The following is a 16,864-nucleotide window of genomic DNA, read 5'->3' on the forward strand; positions in this document are numbered from 1 at the left end:
GGTTCCACAGCCTTCGGCCCAGCCACTGCTTGACTCCCTCCCCACCATTGCTCAGCTCCACGGTCTCCAGCCCCATCATTGCTCGGCTTCGTGTCCGGCGGCCCTGCCATTTCTCAGCCCCACGGTCTCTGGCCACGCCATTGCCTGGCTCTGCTGGCTTCAGCCCCACTACTGCTCAGCTCCATGGTCACCAGTCCCACCATTGCTCAGATCCGGAGGCTCCGGCCCCACCAATGCTTGGCTCCATAGCCTGCAGTTTGGCTCCGCGAGCCCAAGCCCTGCTGCAGTTTTGCTCCATTCGCTCTGGGCCTGCACAGTTTAGTTCCGCGGGCTCTAGCCCTGCTGCAGTTTAGCTCTACAGGCACCAAGCCAGTGCAGTTTGGCTCTGCAGACTCTAGCCCTGCTGCAGTTTGGCTCCGTGGTCACCAAGCCTGCAGAGTTTGACTCCACAGGGACCAGCCCCACCGCAGTTTGGCTCCAGCTCTACAGCTGTTTAGCTCTGCAGGCTCCGGGCCTGCTGCAGTTTGGCTCCGCGGGCTTCAGGCCTGCAACAGTTTGCCCCCACGGCTCAGGGCCTGGGGCAGTTTGCCTCTGCGGGCTCCGGGCGTGCTGCATCTTGGCTCCATGGGCTCTGGGCCTGCTGCACTTTGGCTCCGCAGGCTCTGGGCCTGCTGCAGTTTGGCCCCGCGGGCTCTGACCCTGCTGCAGTTTGGCCCCACGGGTTTCGGGCCTGCTGCAGTTTGGTTGCGTGGGCTCTGGGCCTGCTGCAGGTTGGCTCTGCGGGCTCTGGGCCTGCTGCAGGTTGGCTCTGAAGGCTTTGGGCCTGCTGCTGTTTGGCTCTGTGGGCTCCAGCTTACTTCATTTCTCCCGCCCACCAGCATTCAGCACACTGTTTGCTGCTCCACCAGTCAGAGACTCTTTCTCTCCCTCATTTGCCTATCAGCTCACTAGTCAGTCTATTTGCAGCATACATTGAAGAGAAACTGCCTTTGATTGGAGGAGCAGCTCCCAGCATACTGCATTGAAACTCAACTGGTTGACAGGAAATTTGATAACTGCCTCTGTGGGCCATGTAGTCGGGTTCCGTGGGCCGCATCCAGCCTTCAGACCATACCTTCACTAAAAAAAGATAAGGTTGAACTAAATGAAAAGATTCATAAGCAGACAAAACAACTTGAAAAATAAAACAGCAAACAAATATTTGTCAGAGGTTGTGAAACAAGTAAAAATGAAAATTCCATTTGGAAAACGTATACATCAAGTGAGAACATGGTGGACATCATGGAAAAAGAAATTTTGATTCTGCCCTCAGAATGAAAGGAGAGCAAATTGCCTTTGAAGGAACTGGACAAACAGACAGTGTCCAAACAAAGCAAAGCAAATGGAGATAGCCAGGTACCAGAAACAGAGCGCTGCTACCATTCCTCCAAATGAGACAGACTGAGATGTGGGAAAACTGCCAAACTTCAAGACATAAAGACTTGAGATAAGAGAAGCAGGAATAGCAAACATTGTAATACTCCATAGAAGGGAGGAAAGTTTTCTTCAGAGAAGGGGGATATGCATGCTATTATAATGGAAAGGTCCTTTGCAGAGTAAGGGTTAATGTGAGACTAGAGAATAGCATCACCCAAAATATGTGTAGTGTCACATGGTAATAATTTCTGAGATAACAGTCGAGAGAGAACTCAGGAAGTAAACAGCCTACTTGCATGGCTGTAACATCATGTATGACCATACCTTGGATCGCTAGTTAAGACTAAGTTCGTAAGAAATAGGAACAGGAGTAGGCCGTTTGGCCCCTTGAGCCTACTCCGCCACTCAGTAGCATCATGGCTGATCTGACATTGCTCATATTCACTTTCCTGCCCTTTCCCCATAACCCTCGATTCCCTTACTGATTAAAATTTCTCTATCTAAACCTTAAAAGTACACAATGACTACCCCCACAGCTCTTTGTGGCAAAGAGTTCCAAAGACTCACAATCCTCTAAGAGAAGAAATTCCACCTCATCTCAGTCTTAAATTGACACCCCTTTATTATGAGACTATGCCCTCTAGTTTTAGAATCTCCTATGAGGGGAAACAACCTCTTAGCATTTACCCTGTCAAGCCCCTTGAGAATCTTGTTTCAATGAGATCACCTCTCTGTTTAACCTTTCCTCATAAGATCACTCTTCCATACCGGGGATCATATTAATGAATCTTCTCTGAACTGCCTCCAATGAAATAATATGTTTCCTGAAATACAGGAACAAAACTGCTCACAGTGCTCCAGATGTGGTCTCACCAGTACCTCGTAGTTTCAGGTCTCACCAATACCTTGTACAATTGCAACAAGACTCCCCTACTCTTATACTCCAACCGCCTTTAATAAAGGCCAACATTCCATTAGCCTTCCTGATTACCTGCTGCACCTGTGTGCTAGCTTTCTATGTTTTGTGCACAGGTACCCCCAAGTCCCTTTGTGTTGCAGCTTTCTGCACTTTTTCTTCATTTGGCATAACACTTTTTTATTAATAAAAATATTCTTTTGATCTCCCTTCCAAAATGAACAATTTCACATTTTCTTACTTTTTACTCTATTTGCTAACTTTTTGCCCACTTACTTAACTTACTAATATCTCTTTGTAAACTGTTTGTAACCTTGCAACTTACCTTTCCACGAGCAATAAACAGTTCATGTTAAATATACAAGTCTCAAGATCTCTTCCTCACTGAGACACCTGCACAGCAGTGAGACACATTATAACGGTGTCTTCAGTTGCCAGGACCCACGCTCTGAAATACAGTCTTTAAACCTTTCCTCCTTGCTTTAAAAACACTCCTTAAGACCTAACACTTTGACCAATCTTTTACCAATATCTCCTCATCGTGTCGCACTTTGTTGGATAATTCTAGCTCTTTCATTACGTTAAAGGCACTGTATAAATATGAACTGTTTGTTTCTGTATTGCTTATGGAACAGAGCAGATCAATCCTCCCTCCATACTTGTGGTGACTCTCTGTCCTTGCATTCCAGATCTTAACATAGAACAGTACAGCATAGGAACAGGCCCTTCGACCCACAATGTTGTGCCGAACATGATGCCAAATTAAAATCCCTTCTACCTGCCCTTGGTCTACAACCCTCTATACCTTGCATATTCATGTGCACATCTAAAAGCCCCTTAAACACCTCTATGGTATCTGCCTGGACCACACCCCTGGCAGCACATTCCAGACACCCACCACTGTGTAAAAAACTTGCCCCTCTTCATACCTCCTTTGAACTTTCCCCTTCTCACCTTTAAGTGGATGCCCTCTAGTATTAGACATGTTGGCCATAATTTTACCAGCCCGCCTGCCACAGGAATCAGAGCGGGCAAGGGGCAGAGCATGAGAAGGTCCATTGACCTCAGGCGGAATTTTATGATATCAGGACGAGCGAGGCCGTAAAATCCCATCCGTTAATTCTGAGTGGGGTGGGAGGGGAAGAGATTCTGACTGCCAACCCCTACGTATGCCTCTCTCATAATTTTATAGACTTCTATCAGGCCTCCCCTCAGGCTCCAGAGGAAACAACCCTAGTTTGTCCAGCCTCTCTTTGTAGCTCATACACTCTAATCCAGTCCATCTTTTGTGGACAATTTCCACTATCCGCCCATACATGAAATCCCTCTTCAAACAACATTGGTCTTTGACCCAACACTCATTGTCCCCGCACTGTGCAGCTTGTGACTTGACCAACATTTTCGTTGTCCGGCAACAATCACGAGAGTGATCAACACGGAATCCTCCAATCAGCTCTCACCACGCTCTCCTGCAGCGCCCTCCCCCTTATTGTGACGTCCACCGCCGCGCTCCGTTGATTGGACGGGAGGAGGCGCTCGCGCAGTGTGCGTGTGGTCTCGCGATGATTTGGGTTTTTTCCCCTGCCGTTGGGAAAGTTTGGGTGAGGGAGAAGCTGCTGGCCGGGATGGAGGAGGTGGCAGGGGAGTAAGAGAGAGAGTGCCCGCCATGAATGGAGCTAAAGTGGCACAAGCGGGCGTTTCTTACCGGCATATGCACCCAGGCAGGTGAGAGAGAAAGAGCGAGAGTAAGCTGGGCGCAGCACGCCATTAAATACGAAACGCGAGACACGTCTCGGGATGAAATGTTGGGGCTGAAGTCGCACACCTGCAGCCCGGGACTGACTGAGTGAGTGGGGATGGGTGAAGCTCGGCTCGAGCCCAGCCGTTGAAGCGATTTGAATATTTGAATGAAACGGCCGCCGGGGCCGCCGCGCGGTGGCATTGACCTTTTTGTTTGTTCAGGTTCAATGCGTTGAGCGGGCGGGAGGGACGGGCAATGGTTTGCTTATTTCCTTCTGGTCTAAATTGCAGAGGCACTTTTAATTCCTGCTCATGTTATTGCTGCATTTTTAAAAAAAGTTTCGCACTGATAACGGGACCCCTCCACCCAAAGCCATCCCCGTCTGAGTCACCTGCCAAAATCCGAAGGAATATTCTGGCGAGCAATCGATAACCTGAAAAGGATTGCCCATCCCGCTTGGATGTATTCCTGAAGGTGTGATCATGTAACACCTTATCAGCTCTCGTGGGAAAAATGTTGCAACCAAAAGAGAAAACGGTGGAAAATCTCAGCAGGTCTGGCAGCATCTGTGAGGAGAGAAAAGAGCTGACGTTTTGAGTCCCGATGACCCTTTGTCAAAGCTAAAAGGCATAGGAAGTGGGAGATATTGCAGTGTGAGAATGGAAGATGAGTCATAGCCACAGAAACCATGGGGAAAAGATTGCTAATGGCTGTCCACAGAGAATGATACTCTTTAGTAACCAGGCTTTAAGCGTGGGTGCCATTAAATTATCCTGCCCCTATTAGAGCCCTGATTCCATCTGAAATCCAGAGGTGAGAGTGACTGCCTTTGGCATCAGGGTGCGTTGGAGTAGAGTGGTGTAGTGGAAGTGTGCTGGGCCCATAACCCAGAGGTTGATGAATTGAATCCATCTTCTGCTATTTAGGGTGGCACGGTGACACAGTGGTTAGCACTGTTGCCTCTCAGTGTCAGGAACCTGGGTTTGATTCCTGGCTTGGTTCACTGTCTGTCTGTGTGGAGTCTGCATGTTCTCCCTGTGTCTGTGTGGGTTTCCTCTGGGTGCTCCTGTTTCGTCCCACAGTCTGAAAGATGTGCAGGATGTGCATTGGCCATACTAAATTCTCCCTCGGTGTACTGAAACAGGTGGAGTGTGGAGACTAGGGGATTTTCACCAACTTCATTGCAGTGTTAACCTAAGCCTACTTGTGACTCTAATCAATAAACATTTGACTGAGTTGGCATCGAGGGACCCTAGCAAAACTAGAATCAGGGGAAACTCTCCACTGGTTGTAGTTGTACCTAGCACAAAGGAAGATGGTTGTGGGAGGTCAGTCATCTCAGATATCACTGCAGGAGTTTCTCGGGAGTGTGCGAGGCATAACTAACTCTAATGCTGCTTCAATGACCTTCTGTCCATAAGGTCAGAAGTGGGATTCTTCCTGATTGCACAACTTTCACCAGTTGTGACTCAGGGATCAGTGCTGGGACCTTTGCTGTTTGTAATATATAATAAATGATTTTGGAGGAAAATGTAACTGGTTTGATTAGCAAGTTTGCGGACGACAAAGGTTGGTGGATTTGCAGATAGCAATCAGGAACATCAGAGGATACAGCAGGATATAGATCAGTTGGCGACTTGGGCGGAGAGATGCTAGATGGAGTTTAATCCGGACAAATGTGAAGTAATGTATTTTGGAAGGCCTAATACAGATAGGAAATATCCAGTAAATGGCAGAACCCTTAAGAGTATTGATAGGCAAAGGGATCTGGGTGTACAGGTACACAGGTCACTGAAAGTGGAAATGCAGGTGGAGAAGGTAGTCAAGAAGGCATACGGCATGCTTGCCTTCATTGCGTTTAAAAATTGGCAAGTCATGTTGCAGCTTTATAGAACCTTAGTTAGGCTGCACTTGGAATATAGTGTTCAATTCTGGTCGCCACACTACCAGAAGGATGTGGAAGCTTTGGAGAGGGTACAAAAAAGATTTACCAGGATGTTGCCTGGTATGGAGGGCATTAGCTATGAGGAGAGGTTGGAGAGACTTGGTTTGTTCTCACTGGAACGACGGAGGTTGAGGGGCGACCTGATAGAAGTCTACAAGAGTGAGGGGCATGGACAGAGTGGATAGTCAGCTTTTTCCCCAGAGTGGAAGAGTCAATTACTAGGGGCATAGGTTTAAAGTGCGAGGGGCAAGGTTTAAAAGATATACGAGGCAAGTGTTTTACACAGGGTAGTGGCTGCCTGGAACTCACAGCAGGAAGAGGTAGTGTAAGCGGATACGGTAGTGACTTTTAAGGGGTGTCTTGGCAAATACATGAATAGGATGGGAATAGAGGGATATGATCCCCGGAAGGGTAGGGGGTTTTAGTTCAGTCGGTGCAGGCTTGGAGGGCCGAAGGGCCTGTTCCTGTGCTGTAATTTTCTTTGTTCTTTGACTCGGGTGTTGAAGCAGTCCATGACCAAATGCAGCAAAGGCCTGGATAATATCCAGGCTTAGACTGATAAGTGACTAGTGAAATTTGTGCAACAAATCAATGATTGTTTTTACCAAAAGAGAATTTAACCATCTTCCCATGACATTAAATGGCATTTTCATTGCTAAATAGTCCTCTCTTGACATCCTGGGATGGGAGCTCACCACTGACCAGATGCTTACTTGGATCAGCCATGTAAATGCTGTGGCTACAAAGAGCAGGTCAGAAGCTGAGAATTCTGTGGACAATAACTTGCCACCTGAGTTTCCAAAGTATGTCTGCAAGTCAGGTGTGATGGAATCCCCCCCCCCCCCCCCCCCCGCCCCAAAATCCGGTCTGGATGAGTACAGTTCCAATGGCACGGTGGCACAGTCTTTAGCACTGCTGCCTCACAGCGCCAGGAACCTGGGTTCAATTCCCAGCTTGGGCTGCTGTCTGTGTGGAGTTTGTACATTCTTCCTGTATTTGTGTGGGTTTCCTCCAGGTGCTCCGATTTCCTCCCACAGTCTAAAGATGTGCACATAAGGTGGATTGGCCATGCTAAATTTCTCTTCGAATCAGAGGGTAAATGCATGGGGTTATGGGGATAAGGTCTGGGTGGGATTGTGATTGGTGCAGATTCGATGGGCCGAATGGCAGCCTCCTGCACTGTAGGATTCTATGATTTAGCAACACATGGGGAAACTCAACATCTAAGGCAAAGCAGTCCTCTTGATTGAAAGGCAAAGAAGCCCACCTCCTCAGCTTAAACATTGGCACTGGTTAGCACTGCTGCCTCATCCTGCCAGGGACCCAGGTTCGATTCCAGTCTTGGGTGACTGTGTGGAGATTTACCTTCTCCTCGTGTCTGTGTGGGTTTCTTTGGGATGCTCCGGTTTCCTCCACAGTCCAAAGATGTACAGGTGAGGTGGGTGGCCATGGTAAATGCGCAGGGATACAGAGATAGAAGGGAGGGCCTGGGTAAGATGCTCCTTGGTGCAGGCTCAATAGGCCAAATGGCGGCCTCTTGCACTGATTCACACTCTCCACAATTGTACCCTGACTGCATTGTATACCATTTACAAGATGCACTGCAGCACCTCGTTAAAACTCCTTCAACAGGACCATCCAAACCTGCAACCTCTAATAACTGGAAGATCAAAGGAAGCTGCCACATCAGAACAGCAGTCTCTGCAAATTCACTTCCAAGTCGCTCGCCATCCTGACTTGGAAATTTCCACATAAACAGCACCACATGGACTCTCAAGTGTTCAAGAAAGTGGTTTACCACCCTTGTTAGACTGCACTGAAAATTGATAATACTGGCAGCACTTTAGTTTCTACATTATTAACAGTAGTCTCTCACTGACAGTTTGTATATAAGCACATTCAATAAGAACCTTCAAACGGATTTTGTGTTTATACTCAAGGAAAAAATACTGGGCTATAGGAGGAGAGCAGGTGGGTGTGACTAATTATGATACACTTTTGGGGCTATCACAGACATGGCAGGTTGAATGCCGTCCTCCTATGCTTTATTAGTTCCACGTAAGTTGATTGCACTTTTTGATTTTGCTACTGTTTCCATGTTACTAGGTCATATGCGTTAAATATGGGGAGGAGGAGGCACCAAAATTCTTTTGCCACCATATCTGGGCACTGGCACTGTCTTGAGCTGAACCAATCTGTTTGCAGTGTTTTATTTGAGCTGTCCTTGTGCCCCGCATGTTCTCTGCATTATAAAGACCACTTGCAATACCTGCATAACGTAACATGCCTCAGCCTTGAAACTCTTGACTGTGCCATTGCTATCTCCATATTTGACTAATAAAATACTCTCTTCAAAGCCTCTCAACCTGCATGTTCTCTAAACTTAGCTCCTCTAAAACACTGGTGTCTGTGTGCTATTTTGCACCAGGCCTCGCTTAGCATTTGTTCCTCATCCTTAATTTCATCAGTTGTCCCTGTGTTTCAATCTATGAAGATATCACCTCTCACAGCTTCATAATTTTGTTCAGCTAAAATCCTCGAAATATCTCTTGTCTGAGTGCACCTCTACATGAAGCCCTTAAGATGTTTTTTTCATAGCTGCTTTGTAAACACCAGTTGTTTCTGTTCAACCAAGGCATTTCGTGTGCAGGAGCTGGTTTGGTTATAGACAGGTTTTTCTTCCAGTTTTCTCAATTTATTGATGTCCTGTTGGTGTGTGGTCCAACTGTTAACACTGTCAGAGGCACAATACCCAGTATAATTCTGTTCCCCCTCAATCTGTGTTTGCAAATCTATGGATTCGCACAGCAGCACTGGCAGATTTGTTTTCCCCTCCCTGATCTCAAACTTGCCTGTTTGTTTGCTCCCCATATCTTTTTACTATTTGTTTTGAGCAACTGTGTAATTCCTTATAGGCTGTGCTTCTACAGTGGTTCGTGGCAGTGAATTTCTTGTTCTAATAGTTCTCTCTAAAGATTTTTTAACCGACCCTTTAATTTATCTTTGCAATGACCACTGCCATCTTGAAGGACAAGAGCAACAGGTACTAAGGACCACCACCACCTGGAAGTTCCCCACCAAGTCATTCACCATCCTGACTTGGAAATATATCGCCGTTCCTTCACTGTGGCTTGGTCAAAATCCTAGAATTCCATCCCACATGGTAGCACAGTGGTTAGCACTGCTGCCTCACAGCGCCAGGGACCTGGGTTCGATTCCCAGCTTGGGTCACTGTGTAGAATTTGCACATTCTGCACATTTGCATGGGTTTCTTCTGGGTGTTCCGTTTTCCTCCCACATTCTGAAAGATGTGCTGGTTAGATGCATTGACCCGAATAGGTGCCGGACCGTGGCGACTAGGGGAATTTCACAATAACTTCATTGCAGTGTTAATGTAAGCCTTGTGACTAATAAATAAAAACTAAAAGCACTGTGGGTTTACCTACATCTTTGGGACTGCAACAGTTCAAGAAATCAGCTCACCACTTTCTGAAGAGCAATGAGGGATGGGCACTAATTAGTGGTCTAGCCAGTGCCATCCACATCCCATAAATGAATATAAAAACCAGGTGCTGGAAAGTGGGATTAGGAGTGGCTAGTTATTTCCTCTTTTTGGGTGGCACAGACACAAAGGACTTTCTGTACCATAAAAGAATTGGTGCATGTGGTATATTTGAATTTTCAGAAAGCCTTTCATTAAGTTCCACATAGGTCAGCGAGCAATATTAAAGCACATAGGATTGGAGGTAACATATTGGCATGGATTGCGAATTGGTTAATAGATGGGGGAGGGGGGTAGGGAAAGAGAGTAGGGATAAATGGATCGTTTTTCAGGGTGATAGTTGGTGATTAGTGAGGTCCTGCAAGGATCAGTGTTATCAATGATGTATATCAATGATTTGGATAAGGGAACCAAATGTAATATTTCTAAGTTTGCTGATACAAAAACTAGGTGGGAATTAGTGTTGAGGAGGATGTAAAGAGGCTTCTAGGCAATTGCGACAAGCTGAGGAAGTGGGCAAATACATGGCAGATGTCGTATAATGTGCATAAGTGGCAAGTAATCTACTTTGGGAGAAAAAAACAATGCCAGAATATTGTATAAGTGGTGATAGATTGGGAAATGCTGATGTACAAAGGGACCTGAGTGTCCCTGTACACCAGTTACTGAAAGCAAGCATGCAGGTGCAGCAGGCAGTTAGGAAGACAAATTGTATATTGGTCTTCGTTGCAAGAGGATTTGAGTACAAGTGCAAGAATGTCTTGGGTCAGATGTACAGGAGTAAAGACATTTTACAACTGTTGGTGAGATCACATCTGGAGTATTGTATGTAGTTTTGGTTTCCTTATCTAAAAGGATATACTTGCAGTAGTGAGAGTGTAGCGAAGAGTCATCAGACTGATTTCTTGGATGGCAGGGTTGTTGTATGAGGTGAAATTGGGTTGACTAGGTCTTTATTAACTGGAGTTTAAAAGAATGAGAGGGGACCTCACTGAAACATTTAACATTGTTACAGGGCTGGATGCTGGGTGGGGGAGGAGGGGAAGTTGCTAGATCAATGGGTCATAGTCTAAAGATACAGAGTAGTTAATTTGGGACTGACATGGAGAGAATGGTGAACCTGTGACACTCTATCATAGAAAGCTCTGGACCCTAAGTCACTGAATATACTTAAGAAGGAAATGGATTTCTAGACTCTAAAAGGTGTCAAAGGGTTGTGGAGAGAGTAGGGGATGTGGTGTTGAAATAGAGGATCAGTAATGAAATCGAATGGCGGAGTAGGTGCAAAGGACTAAATGGCATACTATTTTCTATGCAACGTTTCTATGGTTTTAGTAAAGATTGGAGGATGAAGACTCCAGATTGATAAATGTTGATTTTTGTTGTCCGAGAGGTGGTTTTATTGTGATTTTAAAATGGACAATTCTTGACATTTTCTGGTAAGTTTAGTGTGCTGAATAGATTAGACAGGTACAGTTCACATCATTTAATGTATTTGAACAGCTAGGCCGATGATCAAATACTATCATGGCCATCAAGACATTGCCGACAACATGTTAATTTGTGTGTGTGTGTCTGTGCCTGCTCCCCACTGGAGGTTGCTGTCTGACAATTCAACAATGGTGTGTGAGGTTAGCTTCAACATTATTTTCTAGCCCAAAGTCCATACATTGTTGCAAGGTATACCATGACTAAATGAACTAGTGGCAAAATAATAATTGTGATCAGTTTGTGTTTTGCTAGGATCACTCGGCTCTTGACTTCATTGCTGTCCTTGTTCAAACATGGACAAAAGAGCTGAACTCCAGGGGTAAGGTGAGAGTAGTCCTAAACATAAAGGCAGTATTTGACCAGATATGGCTTCAAGAAGCTCTAGGAAAACTGGTGTCAATGGAAATTGAGGGGCAACTCTTTACTGGTTGGAGTCATGCCTAGGTACAAAGGAAGATGGTTGTGGTGGAAGGTCAGTCATCTCATTTCAGGGTATCATTGCAGGCATTCCTCAGTGGTGTCTCAAGCCTAACCATCTTTAGCAGCTTCATCAATGACCTTCCTTTCATTATCCTTCCATGGGGTGGCATGGTGGCACAGTTAGCACAGCTGCCTCTCAGCTCCAGGGACCTGGGTTTGATTCCCGGCTTGGGTCATTGTCAGTGTGGAGTTTGCACGTTCTCCCCGTGTCTGCGTGGGTTTCCTCCGGGTGCTCTAATTTCCATCCACAGTCCAAAGATGTGCAGGTTAGGTTGATTGGCCATGCTAAATTGCTCCTTAGTGTCCTGGGATGCGTAGGTTAGAGGAATTAGTGGGGCAAATATGTGGGTTTACGTGGATAGGGCTTGGGTGGGATTGTTGTCGGTGCAGACTCGATGGGCCGAATGGTCTCCTGCACTGTAGGGATTACATGAAATTCTATGAAATCAGGTTAGAAATGGGGATGTTTGTTGATGTGCATGTTCAGCACCATTTGTGATTCCTCAGATGTTGAAGCAGTCCATGACCAAATGCTGCAAGACCTAGATAATATTCAAGCTTGGACTGACAACTGCCAGACAGTAACCATCCCCAACAAGAGAGAATCTAACCATTGCTCCTTGAAATTCACTGGCATTATCACAGCTCTCCCACTATCAACATCTTGGCATTACCATTGACCTGAAACTGAACTGGACTAGCCGCATAAATATTTTGGCTATAAGAGCAGGTGTTTTCTCTTGTGGGTAACAGCATAACTAGAGACTATCAATATAAGATGGTTACCAAGAATTCAGTAGGGAATTCGGAAGGAACTTAAAATGTGTTGAGAATATGGAAATCTCTACCGCGGAGCTTTTGAAGCAAATAGTATAGATGTATTTAAAGGGAAGCGGGAGAAGGAAATGGAAGGTTAATCGTGGATTTAGGTAAGGAAAGAAGAGGGTGACGCAGTGGTCAGCACTGCTGCCTCACAGCGCCAATGATCTGGATTCGATTCCCGACTTGGGTCACTGTGTGGCGTCTGCGCGTTCTCCCTGTGCCTGTGTGGGTTTCCTCCAGGTGTTCTGGTTTCCTCCCACAGTCCAAAAAACATGCTGGTTAGGTGCATTGGCCATGCTAAATTCTCCCTCAGTGTACCCGAACATGTGCTGGAGTGTGGCAACAAGAGGATTTTCACAGTAACTTCGTTGCAGTGTTAATGTAAGTCTACTTGTGACACTAATAAAAAATAAATAAAATAATGAGAGGAGGCTCTGAGTACAAATGCTAGCATCGACTGTTTAGGCAGAATGGCCTGTTTTTGTGGTCAATATACCATGTATTTCTATGTAACCCAGTCCATGGGCTGTATTTATGTATGCCAGGAATTAAGTTTAGATCTTTTAAAGTCATTTCATGTATTGTAAATTAACTCTGGGGTGTGTGTATAGTTTTTCTGACATTTGCTCTAAAATATGACAAGTATTTCATAATGTAATCACATGGTTTAATGAACAAATTGCTAGAGTTACCAAGGCCACGATTGAGCCTTTTCATTCTCCTAATCATAAACCATTGAGCTTCTTCCTCGTGGTTTCTGTTAAAAGAAGCCTAGAATGAATTAGTGTTGTCTGCTTTGATTATCTTGTGTACTTGTAATTTTCAGTCCAAATCTATTGCCAGCTAGTTCCTTCCACATTTTTATCTAAAATGATGCTTTTCCATAATGTTTGGAGCGAAAACTTTCAAGTTTCTTCAGCTTCTTAAGAGTTTTGATAAAATTGTTTTGTTCAGCTCAACATTTGATAATATTTTACTACATACAAATAGATTCATTTCTCAGTCAGAGGTCTACAGCACAGGAAAGGCTCTTTGGCCCATTTTTATAATCGCCTAACTATTCTAGTTTCCATTTCCCATCACTTGGCCCATAACCTTGTATGCCTTGACATTGCAAGTCCATATTTGAACAATTAATGTTATGAGGGTCTTTGCCTCTATCAGTCTTTCAGGCATTAAGTTCCAGACTCCCACCACCCTCTGGGTGAAAAGGGTTTTCCCCTCATCCCCTCAACCACCTGCCATTTACCTCAAACCAATGCCCCCTGATCATTGATCCCTCCACTAAGGGGAAAGGTTCTGATGGTGCATTCTCTAAGGCAACGCATCCATCAGAGTCCACTTGCCAACCATTGAGGACTTTTGTTCCCTTTTGCATTACATGTGGTATGCAAGCAAAGTTTGGAAAGAGTGGGCAAGAATATTGCAGGTCAGATATAATGTGGGAAAAATGAGGTTATCCACTTTGGTAGGAACAGATGTGCAGAATATTTCTTAAATGATAAATTAAAATGTGTAGATGTGCAAAAGGACCTGGTTGTCCTTGTTAATAAGTTACTGAAGGTTAACATGCAGGTGCAGCAGGCAATTAGGAAGGCTAATGTTATGTTGGCATTTACCACAAGAGGTTCGAATACAGGGGTCATGAAGTCTTTCTTCAATTGTATAGAACCTTGGTTAGACAGCATCTGGAGTAGTGTGTGTAGTTTTGGTCCCCTTAGCTGTAGGATGATATTGCCATAGAGGGAGTGCAATGAATGTTCACCAGACTTGTTCTGGCAGGACTGTCTCATGGAGAGAGATTTGGCAAATTGAGCCATTCTTAAACTCTATTTTCTAGAATTTCAAAGAATGAGAGGTGATCTCATTGAAAACTACAAAATGCTGAAAGGAATAGATAGGATAGATGCAGATAAGATATTTCCCCTGGTTGGGGAGTGTAGAACCAGGCTATAAGGCAGTAGTCACTTTGGATGGAGATGAGGGTTTACACAGTTCTCTACCTCACAGGGCTGTCATCGAGTATATTTAAAGTAGAAATCTGTCAGTGTTGTAAAGGGATATGGAGATGGTGTGGAGAAAAAGGCATTGAAGTGGATGATCAGCCATGATCATCATAAATGGTGGAACACACTAGATGTGCTGAATGGCTGACTTGTGCTCCTATGTTTTTGCAAATGTCCTGAGGAGTACAAAACTAAATGCTTTGTGTCTTTTCAACAGCACTCAAGTTCTATACTACCAAAATAAAATATTTCAGCTTTATGTATTTTGGAAGAAGCTACTTACTGAATGAAACCCACTGGGGAACATGATTTAAGTTTATATTGTGATTACTTTTTCTGTTTGGGTTTTTCCCCCAAACAGGAAAACTGCTCTCCTGAAGACTCTCTGAATATGTTTCTTGGACTGGCGCAGAAACCATGGCACTCATTGTGCAAGTTTTATCTCCGAACTTATGCTGCTGGAGCAAGTCAGATCCATTATGGTGAGTCAAACATAATTCTAGAATGCTATTGTAGCTTTGTTATAGTCCTTGTCTTATCTGACCAGGTTATTTTAAGACTGAATGACTAGTGAGTAATATCCATACAATTGCAGTCGTTGTCTTTTTCATAACAATGTAGCAGTACAACCATGATTAGCTTGTAAATTAGGTCTCACAAATTAAACTTGCAGATTAAAACAGCATTTATAAATGTGAATTAATTTTCACCTCTTCAGTCCCATCTTCATTGTGCTCTGTTTCTGTTCTGTTTGTCATTTGGTAGTGTTGTTGATTTGTTACAGAAAGAGATTTTAAACTTTTGTAAAGGAATAGCAGTAAAGTGCAAATGACTCCTATTTGAATATAAAACAAAAAAATTCAATTGGCATCATTGTAAAGCGAAGTGAAAATTATTTTGATCTCCTTCAAATATCCACTTTTTGTTTTGTATTTTTATTCCAATTCGATCAAATCAAGTCCAATTCAGAGTCTCAACAAGTTGAGACATTCCCGATCCAAGCTGACAAGACAGGGCTCTCGCCTCCTATCTTGGGCTTGATCTACATGATCCAAGCTGATTGGAGTAGGCATAGCTCCTCCTCCAAGGCTTGATCTCATTTGCATCTTAGCCAAAAGGCCGAGATGCCGCTTTTAAAAATTGCTTCAAATGAAGCTAAAATGTAACCCAATGACTTCAACCAAGCACAGCATGTCGATACTACACTTGATCTTAGCCAAAAGGCCGAGAAGCAATATATCCACTTTAATGCTCATAAAAATACATCTGATGTGCATAACCCTCTGTGGAAAGGGATACTGTATATTTGGAGATCAAATCATTAATGCATAAGCACACTGATACTTATTTAAGGATCAGAATTGCAAATGCTTATTCATCATCACTAGCAGCCAAATGTTAGGGCCAAGCAATTACCAAATTCTATTTAGTGATCTGTTTTAAAGTTTAAAGGGTGTATTTACACAGCTTTAACGTCCAGTTTTACAATACAATTCTGAAGCTAGGGACTTGGACTTAATGTTACTTTTTAATCAGTCTTCAATTAAAGTGACTGGTAAAAGAACCAAAGGCAACACATGGAACCAGTTTTTACAAAAAGTTATGATTTGAAGCGCACTGCCTGAAAGGATAACTGGAAGCAGATCCGCGCCTTTTGGCTAAGATCAAGTGTAGTATGGATCGCCTGCACTTGGTTGAGGTCATTAGGTGGCGCTGAGCCTTCATATGTTTCATATGAAGCAATTTTTAAAAGCGGCATCTCGGCCTTTTGGCTAAGATGCAAATGAGCTCAAGTCTTGGAGGAGGATCCTCCCCCTTCTCCAATCAGCTTGACTCATGTAGATCAGGCCCAGGACAGGGTGGTTTTGGTCTCCCGTCCTGTCTTGTCAGCCTGGATCTGAAATGTCTCAACTTGTTGAGACTCTGAATTGGATTTGATTTGATTGAATTGGAAAAGTATTAAAAAAAACTGGAAGCAGATCCGCCTGCGTAACTGTGTGCCAACCTGAAAAATAACGGCACACAGTAAACTCTGACACATGTATATAGTTTTAAGAAACGAAATGTAACGAAATGTAATGTTTTGTAAATAAGCACTGTTGTACTGTAAAAATGATTCTTTTTTGCACTGTTTATGACTTTTGGATCTGTCATTTTGCAATGTTTTATTGGAGAGTTTTGTTTTTGTGAATAAAGTATATTTTTGAAATAAAAAAAAACTGGAAGCAGATCGCTTCTCGGCCTTTTGGCTAAGATCAAGTGTAGTATGGATTGGATGCTGCACTTGGTTGAGGTCATTAGGTTGCACTGAGGCTTCATATGTTTCATATGAAGCAATTTTTAAAAGCGGCATCTCGGCCTTTTGGCTAAGATGCAAATGAGCTCAAGTCTTGGAGGAGGAACCTCCCCCTTCTCCAATCAGCTTGGCTCATGTAGATCAGGCCCAGGACAGGGTGATTTTGGTCGCTCGCCCTGTCTTGTCAGCCTGGATCTGAAATGTCTCAACTTGTTGAGACTCTGAATTGGATTTGATTTGATTGAATTG

At 44.2% G+C, this 16,864-nt stretch overlaps 1 protein-coding gene, 1 non-coding gene and 1 pseudogene across 3 annotated transcripts in view; 2 read left to right on the plus strand and 1 right to left on the minus strand.

Annotated features, from left to right (window-relative positions):
• Nucleotides 1–3,874: 3,874 nt before the first annotated feature.
• The window catches only part of slc30a9 (solute carrier family 30 member 9), a 100,589-nt gene continuing 87,599 nt past the window's right edge, over nt 3,875–16,864 (plus strand). The window contains exons 1-2 of one of the 2 annotated variants that reach the window (XM_078216833.1): nt 3,875–4,057; nt 14,681–14,801. In XM_078216833.1, the coding sequence (XP_078072959.1) occupies nt 14,711–14,801 (91 nt within the window). In that variant the 5' untranslated portion in view covers nt 3,875–4,057; nt 14,681–14,710. Of the gene's footprint in view, nt 4,179–14,680; nt 14,802–16,864 lie in introns of both variants that reach the window. The other variant, XM_078216842.1, reaches the window with a different exon arrangement.
• On the minus strand, nt 15,357–15,555 carry LOC144501966 (U2 spliceosomal RNA). The gene has a single exon (XR_013499229.1). It is a non-coding gene; the product is annotated as a U2 spliceosomal RNA (small nuclear RNA).
• LOC144501579 (U2 spliceosomal RNA) lies at nt 16,549–16,758 on the plus strand (annotated as a pseudogene).

The sequence above is a fragment of the Mustelus asterias genome, chromosome 1 (genome assembly GCF_964213995.1).
Source record: "Mustelus asterias chromosome 1, sMusAst1.hap1.1, whole genome shotgun sequence".
NCBI lineage: Eukaryota > Metazoa > Chordata > Chondrichthyes > Carcharhiniformes > Triakidae > Mustelus > Mustelus asterias.